At 40.4% G+C, this 10,020-nt stretch overlaps 1 protein-coding gene across 1 annotated transcript; it reads left to right on the plus strand.

Moving 5' to 3' along the window:
• Positions 1-748: 748 nt before the first annotated feature.
• Positions 749-9,365, plus strand: ptgs1 (prostaglandin-endoperoxide synthase 1; the record flags this gene model as incomplete). Its single annotated transcript, XM_080041516.1, has 9 exons — positions 749-806; positions 1,235-1,375; positions 2,135-2,278; positions 2,356-2,537; positions 2,706-2,789; positions 3,017-3,263; positions 3,595-3,881; positions 5,234-5,381; positions 9,016-9,365. Exons 2-9 carry the CDS (start codon positions 1,261-1,263, stop codon positions 9,363-9,365), a joined length of 1,557 nt encoding a protein of 518 aa, XP_079897642.1. The 5' UTR covers positions 749-806; positions 1,235-1,260.
• Between the last annotated feature and the right edge of the window lie 655 nt (positions 9,366-10,020).

Consider the following 10,020-nt stretch of genomic DNA (forward strand, 5'->3'; position numbering starts at 1 on the left):
AATGTATCTTACCAGACTGGTAGCGTAGAAAATGTACAAATTGTGAAAAAACTGTTTGCTTTAGTGAATACTGTGTGAACTGATTATTTTGTAGAGATCTGTTGATCTGTTAAACAATTGTGTGAGTGTGAGGGAATCAAAATAAATTGGTAGGTATGCTGCACTAAGTCAGAAATGTGCTACTATTTTAAAATAATAATGAGCCCTTGCTCCCCAACTATCCCTGCAAGTCCCTGGTTGATAAGATAGTTAGTCTCTCTACAAATACATGTATGTGTCTATTGAAGGATGAGTGCACTCACACTCATTGTTGATAGGAGTAATGGGTAAGGGGGGCCCATTGACCGGAGGTTTTCAGGGGCCCAGCCATTTGTGTGGGCAGGCCTGCACACAGTCACACCTAGACGCTGCACAGCACAAACACAATCTAATGAGAAAGGATGTTTTAGCTTAAGGGGTTGTGTGGTTAGTTAATATAAGTTAAGGGTTGGTTTTGGCTTCACAGCGTAAGATTTAATGGCACATGTATATAGAAGGCCTAACACACACAATTTGATGCATAGCAATATGTTGTCAGTGTTCCTCTTTAGTTTTCTCATGCCAAAGTCATCAACATCCTTTAGGGGGCTACATACACACATCAAGTATTCATTCAGACAAAGCAAAGTGAAATTTTCCCTGGTTTGCAGTGAATCCCTGTTGCTGCTACCCGTGTCAGAACTCAGGAGTGTGTGTGAGATTTGGTGCAGACCGCTATGAATGTGACTGCACTGGCACCGGCTTCTATGGAGACAACTGCACTGTTCGTAAGTATGGCATAATGTGGATTTTATTATTTAACCATAAGCCCATAACATTATGCTTAATCTAACCTAGCAAACTCTAATGGGCCTTCTATTTGCCTTTGTGAGAACACCTGTAATAGTACTCCAAACGTTTGAATCCCTACATTGACTGTTGTTATGTAGCAGTCTTGAAGTACATCTTTCAGCTTAGGGTAATGTGATACAAATAAAATCAGAAACCTTTCACTCCCCAGCAAAAGTAGCTTAAACTTTGGTTTTTGGTTTCAAAGTAACTTTGCAGGTAAGAATATTGAAAAGTTGGTAATAAATACATTGTGCTTATACGTCATCTAATGAGAATCAACACATTAATTATTGTCTTGAGTCACAACTTATAATCTTTGTAACAAGTGGTACAAACGCTGTCTTCTTGATCTGTGTGTGTGCAGCGGAGCTGGGGACCAGCATTTATGTCATGCTGAAGCCCAGCCCCTCTGCGGTTCGATACATCCTCACCCACTTCCACTGGTTCTGGGACCTCGTCAACAACACCTTCCTGCGTGGAACATTCATGAGAATAGTGCTGACTGGTATGTGAAAAAGTTAGAGATAAAAATGAAATCGCCAAACAAGTCATTCAATCAGCAGAATCCTAGACCACAGAAGTAAAAAAATCAATATGAGACAATTTGATCCAGTTTCTCTTTCTTATGGTCACAATGTGTACACTGGCGGGGGTTTTGCTTATATCAGCCTTGGTTTGTTTAGAGGTTGAACAACATTTTGATTGATTATTCTTGGTGCAGAACCAGTTTTGAGAGTGTGCAAAACCAGACTTGTGACTGCAAAATATAGTTTGAGTGCACAAGAGGAACCAAGTTTCAAGACTTAAATTTAGATATCCTTTGCTAAGTTGCATGTTCACACTTTGGGCCATTGAGTTTTCTTGCAAGCACACTCTGACTGAGGGCAGAGTCCTCAACATGTAACACAAGAAGGGTTAGTGTGTCCCTCAACCCCAAGTCCAGGGGTACCCAATGAAAATGTTAACTTGAAAAAAACAGGTCACAAGTATGTACTGTACTTTTTAGCAAACATCAACCAAACAGTAGTATAGAGTTAACTAGTTGAGGACCATTTATTTGCTTAATTATTACACATTTAGTGATCTATTGAGTATATACAGCTGCAGGACGGTGTTTTGTGAATAAGAAACGTCACCAGCTTAAATCCACACATAGACCCTGTACCCCACAGCACAACAGGGAACCCCCTGTACCTGGGGGTTCATTGAAAAAGTACAAAAAATGAACTTGTAGTAAATTCCATATTTTCACCTTCTTCCAAAGTCAGGAGCGACCTCATTCCAAGCCCTCCGACCTACAACACCAAATATGGTTACCTCAACTGGGAGTCCTACTACAATACCTCCTACTACACACGGATCCTTCCTCCTGTGCCTGAAGACTGTTCTTTGCCGATGGGAACTAAAGGTAAGTCCTGCAGAACTAAATGCACAGATGACTATGCTCCTGAGAAGATCTTTCTGGACATAGTTCTTTCTCTACAGGTAAAGCTGTTCTTCCTGATGCCAAAGTGTTGGCTGAGAAGTTTTTTAGGAGAAAGACATTCAGGCCGGAACCTCAGGGATCCAACCTCATGTTTGCCTTCATGGCCCAACACTTCACCCACCAGTTCTTCAAGACGAACCATAAAGTTCAAGCGGGCTTCACCAAGGGTTTAGGACACGGGGTGAGACACAGTACATACAGTGGTCAACTACGAACATATTATTAAACAATAAAACTTAGTAGGAATTAAGCGTAAAGCTGAGGCCTCTTTCATAAATTGTTTGGTGTTAATGTGTTTGATGTATGAATGTATTACCAAATGTATGTATTTTATCTCTAACTCACCCAGGTGGATGCGAACCATATCTATGGAGAGGACCTCGAGCGACAGCTTCAACTCCGGCTTCTCAAAGATGGAAAGCTGAAATATCAGGTAATGCATAACTTGACACTTTGGGAAATACACTAATACGAGTTGGATTAACAGTATAGAAATTGGGTAAAACAGCTAGCCTTGCTCTGTTTGAAGGTAACAAACAAAGGTCACACATTTTTTTTTTATTGAATACAGGTGAATTGTTACTTTAGTTTTTTTAGTTTACTATGAAATAATAAAGACACTTCACTCAAATGTGGATTACTACTCTTGTTTGTTCACAGTTAGTAAACGGTGAGATGTACCCTCCTACCGTATATGAAGCCCCTGTCCACATGATGTATCCCGCAAGTGTCCCTCCAGAGAAGCGCCTGGTGATTGGTAATGAGATATTTGGCATGCTGCCCGGCCTGACATTGTATGCCACCATATGGGTGAGGGAGCACAACAGAGTCTGTGACGTCCTGAAGGCAGAACATCCAACCTGGGACGATGAGCAGCTCTTCCAGACCGCCAGACTCATCATTATTGGTGAGGGCCACAGGGGCATTCATAGGCGTTTTCAAGCTAAACGTGTTTGTCAGTATTCACAAATCTTCTTTTTTACATGACAGAAAGATTAAATCAAATATATAGCACTGCTTTGTTGCAAAAATAAACCTAAAATTACAGTTATTTCGTTGTATGTGAACATGCTATTGGCAGGTTGGAGACAGCTGGGTGTGGGAAAGAACTCATGTTTAAAACTGGACCATTCTTCAGTCCAGTCTTTTACATACTACTGAGTTCACATACATAAGTAAGTACAATTTTGTTACCAATGCTTTAAAAAATGTTGTTCCATGTTTTTTCTCTCTTGAAGGGGAGATAATCCACATTGTAATAGAAGAGTACGTGCAGCAACTCAGTGGGTACCTGCTGAAGTTGAAGTTTGATCCCTCCCTGCTCTTCAAAGAGCGTTTCCAATACAGCAACCGAATCGCCCTGGAGTTCTGCCACCTCTACCACTGGCACCCACTGATGCCCGACAGCTTCCACATCGACGGAGATGAAATCCCTTACTCCCAGTTCATGTACAACACGTCCCTCCTCATGCACTACGGGGTGGAGAAGCTGGTGGATGCTTTCTCTCGACAGCCAGCAGGACAGGTAGTTACCATCCACTGACTGTAGAGGAATCAGTAGTCGTGGTAAAATGTCTACAGTCTTCACCCTCCTGGCCAATGTAAAGGTTTTCTCTCTGAACAATGTACTGTAGATATCTAAATCCCATTTTCATGAAGTTCCAGGACTCTGTTCACACGTGTCTCTGAACACACATTTTATTTTGATCTTTTTCATTAAACTTCGGGTATTTTATTTAACTTTGTTAAACACACACACACACACACACACACACACACACACACACACACACACACACACACACACACACACACACACACACACACACACACACACACACACACACACACACACACACACACACTCTTCTTTAGGCTCTCTGCACATGAAGTTTACATGAAAAGGACATACAATTTGACTCTGCTTCCGCAAGAAATGGGCCGATTGCATTCTGCTTACAAAATAAATTAATAAAAAAGGCATTCCGCTAACCTCACTGTTGGTCAGCTTCGCAGAATCGCATAGCGAGAAACAAGCAAATTGAAAGCAAAATTGTTGATGCAAATAGGGCGAGAATGCGTCACAAACTTAGCCAGTTAAATTTCCCACATGTTCTCGCATTTCATTGACATTGATCTCATCACCTCAGGTTCCCCTGACACTCCTGTCATCACTTGGGTGTGATCCACTGTACCTTTCAAAAGAATCTGAAGGTTGTATAGCCGACCGTACGTCATAGCCAAGTAAACATCCTAATAATTTGTAAGGTTGCAACCTGTGATTAGATATAAGGCCTCTGTTATAGGGTTCGTTCAAGTTTGCTAACCTGTTAATCTCGTTCGTTGTACAACCCTCAGGTGAACTGCACCTTTCAAAAGAATCTGAAGGTTTAATAGCCGACCGTACGTCATAGCCAAGTAAACATCCTAATAATTTGTAATGTTGCAACCTGTGATTAGATATAAGGCCTCTGTTATAGGGTTCGTTCAAGTTTGCTAACCTGTTAATCTCATTCGTTGTACAACCCTCAGGTGAGCTACACCTGTTGGCAATTCTCACAAAGAATCGCAAGATTGTTTCAATAGTATATAGAACTTTTCTCAAAGCTCAGATACATAAAGTACTTGCTCAAAATGAATTCTGTGGTATTCGTTACAGTTATACATTATGTAGGCCTTACATGACCATTTGTCTTATAAAATGCATTGTTCAATATTTCACTTGGCTTGTGACCCCTTCTGCTCGGGGATATGTGAATGATCAAACAACTGAGAGGATCTCTCATGCAGACAACAGTAACGGTGAAACGTATAACAGTTTGTTATGATATTAACTAACAGTTACCTTTTTTTAAACATTTTTTACCTTTCTTTTAGATCGGTGGAGGTCACAACTCTCATGAAGTGGTGCTCAAAGTGGGAGAAATGGTCATCAGAGAGTCTAGAGTAGCACGTGTGCAGCCTTTCAATGAATACAGGAAGAAGTTCAACCTGAAGCCATACAAGTCTTTTGAGGAATTCACAGGTAAGCAGGAAGAATGGTGTCACTATAACATTTGTACATTTATTGCATGCTCACCTTTATGTATCGCTTTCAAAGTGCATATAGGGTAATACTAGCCTGGCTCCGCCCGCCCGCCTACTTCCGGCCAAATTTTATTTTCCCTTCAGTAGTCAGTCTGGGTGTACAGCCCATTTCCCAGTTTTGCCGGAGATTCGACAGCCGGTCAAATCAGCGAACAGAGCGAGTGGCTGAGAACGATGACGTCGAAGTCGCGCTCCAGTTTCAGTTGCCAGAAGCCGGCTCATGACACACGTGACGACCAAACGTTATGCGATTGGTTGGCTAATCCAGAGTGGCACTGGGCAGATCCAATAGTTTTAAACTTTAACAGACACCCGCCTCCATGAGTGAACGTTTGCCAATTACAGCACTGCCAGACCTTCTGTACAAATGAAATGAAGTACGATGGTCTGGTAGCACCAGGCTAGGGTAATACTATGGTATTTGCACTTTTGACTGCAGGCTTATTTTAACTGGATTTCCATAGAAAAAAGGAAAAGAAAATTACCATTGCGTGCAAAAGTCTGATTATCATCACTGATATATCTTTGGTTACGGGTCACTGTGGTTACAGTTTGCATAGATAAAAAAACATAAAAAATGGATATCATTGTAGGGATTAAAGCTGTGTTTTTTTCTGTGGCTACTGTGGTAACTCCTCGCTATCACAAACACACCATACCCTTTGCCAAGTTTTTTGCACTTTGCAGAATCTTAGCAGATGAATCATGAACTGAATTAACATGTGGAATGAAGTAAACCATAACAACTCTTTCATCAAAGAGCGCTGAGATAACTTATTGTTGTAACGTCAAACACTTAATACACTGCCTGATTATATACTGTATATACATACAGTGGAGGAAATAAAGAAATGAGCGGTCTATAATTTTAAAGCTAGGTTTATTTTAACAGTGATAGACAGAATATCAAAAAGAAAATCCAGAAAATCACATAAAAAAAATATATAAATTATTTTGCATTTCATTGAGTGAAATAAGTATTTGATCCCCTACCAACCATAAATAATTCTGGCTCCCACAGATTAGTCCTCGTGCTTTAAAAAAGTATTCCTAATCTCAACTAGTTTCCTGTATAAAACACACCTGTCTCAACTTGTTACCTGTATAAAAGACACCTGTCCACAGAGTCAATAAATCAAACTCCAACATCTCCATCATGGGCAAGACCAAAGAGCTGTCTTAGGACATCAGGGACATGATTGTAAACCTGCCCAAGGCCGGAATAGACTAAAAAACCATTGGCGAGAAGCTGGGTGAGAAGGAGACAACTGTTGGTGCGATTATTCGAAAATTAAAGAAACACAAAATGACCATCAATCTCCCTCGGTCTGGGGCTCCATGCAAGATCTCACCTTGTGGGGTGTCAATGATCATGAGAAAGGTGAGGGATCAGCCCAGATCTACACAGGAGGAGCTTGTTTATGATCCCAAGGCAGCTGGGACCACAGTCACCAAGAAAACCATTGGTAACACACTATGCCGTAATGGCTTGAAATCCTGCAGCGCCCTTTAGGTCCCCCTGCTCAAGAAGAGACATGTACAGAAACGTCTGAAGTTTGCCAATGAACACCTTAACGACTCAGAGAATGCTTGGGAGAAGGTGATGTGGTCAGATTAGAACAAAATCAAGTTATTTGGTATCATAACGACTCGCCATGCTTGGAGGAAGAGGAGTTCTGACTATGACCCCAAGAACACCATCCCCACAGTCAAGCATGGAGGTTTAGATCTGTTGATAGATTCCAAGACATATGAAAACAAACTAAATACTGGCTGAAGTTGTGACAAGAACACAGTCTGGGGGTCAGAACACAGGACCCTTAGAGCCAGCTTGTGTCTGGGGGTCAAAGCAAATGTCCACCACAATTTGAGAAAAAAACTACCTCCCTTAGCATTTCAGGCTAATCTTTAGCTAATATCATGACATGGTTTTTATATGTTGGTAGTTCATCAACACGTATGATAGAAGTTTTTCTACGTGAATACATTTGCTTTGGCACAACAGCTGATTAAGTTGACAGCAAGAAAATTTACTTTTACATGCAAAATACTTATTTTGGTGAAAAAAACATGCTTACCAGAGCAGCAAATGTATGAGGTCCTCTCTTTCAGGGCCAAGGGGAAATGAGAGGGGCTTGAAAACATATATCTCACATGATCACAAATGTTTTCCATTGCCTAGATACAGGGGGTGGCTCACATTACCCGATGCCTCAGATTCCCCCGGTCTCCCCTATACTTAAAAAAATATCTGCTCAAATGTTCCTCATATTGGTTCATCCTTCAGTCTATCAGCAAGCTAAACAGAGACATCCATCTATCTATCTATCTATCTATCTATCTATCTATCTATCTATCTATCTATCTATCTATCTATCTATCTATCTATCTATCTATCTATCTATCTATCTATCTATCTATCTATCTATCTATCTATCTATCTATCTATCTATCTATCTATCTATCTATCTATCTATAAATGTAATGGATAAATAGATGGTCAACAACCTCTAAGTCAGGGGTGTCAAACTCATTTTGGTTCGAGGGCCACATACAGCCTCTCTGATCTCAGGTGGGCCGGACTAGTAAAATAATGGCAAAATAACTCCAAATCCCTAACTTTGTTTTTCAGTAATATGCTTTATCACTCAGCCTACATTTGTAACCTACATTATCACAGATCACAAGGGATCTCATACCCCCCAGGAGATGTCTTAGTAAAGGTTGCTGCCGGCCATGGGAATAGGAGGTGCGGCGCGTAGCGCCGCAGCAAAAATTTTGGGGGTATTTTGCTCAAAGATGCCAATGTGCACTAATGAAATAAACAACTGTTTATTTGAATACACAAATACAACAGGCACTGACCTTACAGTTGTCCAATTTTGTTTACTATATGTACAGGGACACATTTTGTGCAAACATGCAGACTGTACAAAATACAATTAAATAAAAGTGCAACTTCTACTGTTTTGATTTATTTTTAAATACAGAGGTTATTGGTTGTTTTGGAATTCGTTTTTCCCAATTTAAAACATAAAAATAAAGCAGCATTGAAAATTAGGAAATAAATCTTGTAGGCCTACACTAGCATGCTCCTGCTCGTTTTGCGCACACAGAGCCGCAGACACACCACGCTTGCTAGTACATTAATTGTTCAGCACTAAAAATAAAAATAGTTTTATTTTTATAAAAAAGTAATAAAATAAATGTACTAAAAATAATTTTTTTTTTTTTTTTTTGGTTTTTACTTTGCCATAAAGCACTGTAGGAAACATTAATAGCGGTGAAGCAGGATTGCCATTTACCATTTCCCACGTTGCTAAAATGTGCTTTTTTTTATTTAGGCTGCCCCCTAGCGGCAGGAGTGAGCATTTCGGTTATTTCTTTAAAAATTCATAACTCCTCACAGGAATGGGCTAGAGACTTACTTTTTTTTTGACATACTCAGAAATTTATGCTCTACAGGTCGCGGGCCTGATCAAATCATCTCGCGGGCCGGATCCGGCCCGCGGGCCGTATGTTTGACACCCCTGCTCTAAGTTGAACTAAGAGCAGGTTTCTTTTCTCTTCAGGTGACATAGAAATGGCCAGAGAATTAGAGGAACTCTATGGTGACATTGATGCTTTGGAGTTCTACCCCGGCATGTTGCTGGAGAAAACACGTCCTACCAGCATATTTGGTGAGAGCATGGTGGAGATGGGCGCTCCCTTCTCCCTGAAAGGCCTCCTGGGAAATCCCATCTGCTCCCCCGTGTACTGGAAGCCCAGCACCTTCGGGGGTGAGAAGGGTTTCGATATCGTCAAAACGTCCACTTTGAGGAAACTTGTGTGCCTCAACACCAAGTGGTGTCCATATGTGAACTTCCATGTTCCACGCAATGAAGAGGAGGCAAAACCAAGGAAACCAACCACTGAACTTTAATGAATACTAATTTGGCAATCTGTGTCTCTGGATATTAAATTGAATTAAAATGCAATTCCTTGTGAAATATAGTAAAGAGTGATCGACAAAAATGTAAAGTTGATTTTTACAAAAACATGTCTCATTTGGGATGAAATAACGTTCCTTGAATGGCATAATCTGTAAGGATTTTTTTATTTTGCAAATTCAAAATAAAAGTTGGCCACTGAGAAGTTTCACCGGGGAAATTTGGGCCCATCTCTACACATCAGACCAGTTGATTAGCAACAGCAAAGACCAGGTCCCCTCACTGGTTTCCTGCTTATTTGACCATTTGAGTTGATACCTTCAAATGCACATACATTCGGTCTGAGTTTTTGTCACATCATACATCAGTTGTTATGTAAATGTGCACAACACACGTAACATAACGCACAAACACTATAATAATACACAATCATTTTAGAATTCACTCATAGTTTTTAACTATGCTATCTGACCGACCAGACTGAGATAGTTCAACTACGATTAAATCTATTGATATTTCTTTTTGATGATCAATAGCTATTGCCCATAGCAATTAATATTTTATCCGAATGAAACATATCCAATACTTTGTTTAAATGATTGAGTCCCTAAGAGACTAATCCCATTCCCATCAGCCTCAGCTGCACTT

This window comes from Ammodytes marinus (assembly GCF_949987685.1).
Source record: "Ammodytes marinus genome assembly, chromosome: 2".
NCBI classification, from domain to species: domain Eukaryota; kingdom Metazoa; phylum Chordata; class Actinopteri; order Uranoscopiformes; family Ammodytidae; genus Ammodytes; species Ammodytes marinus.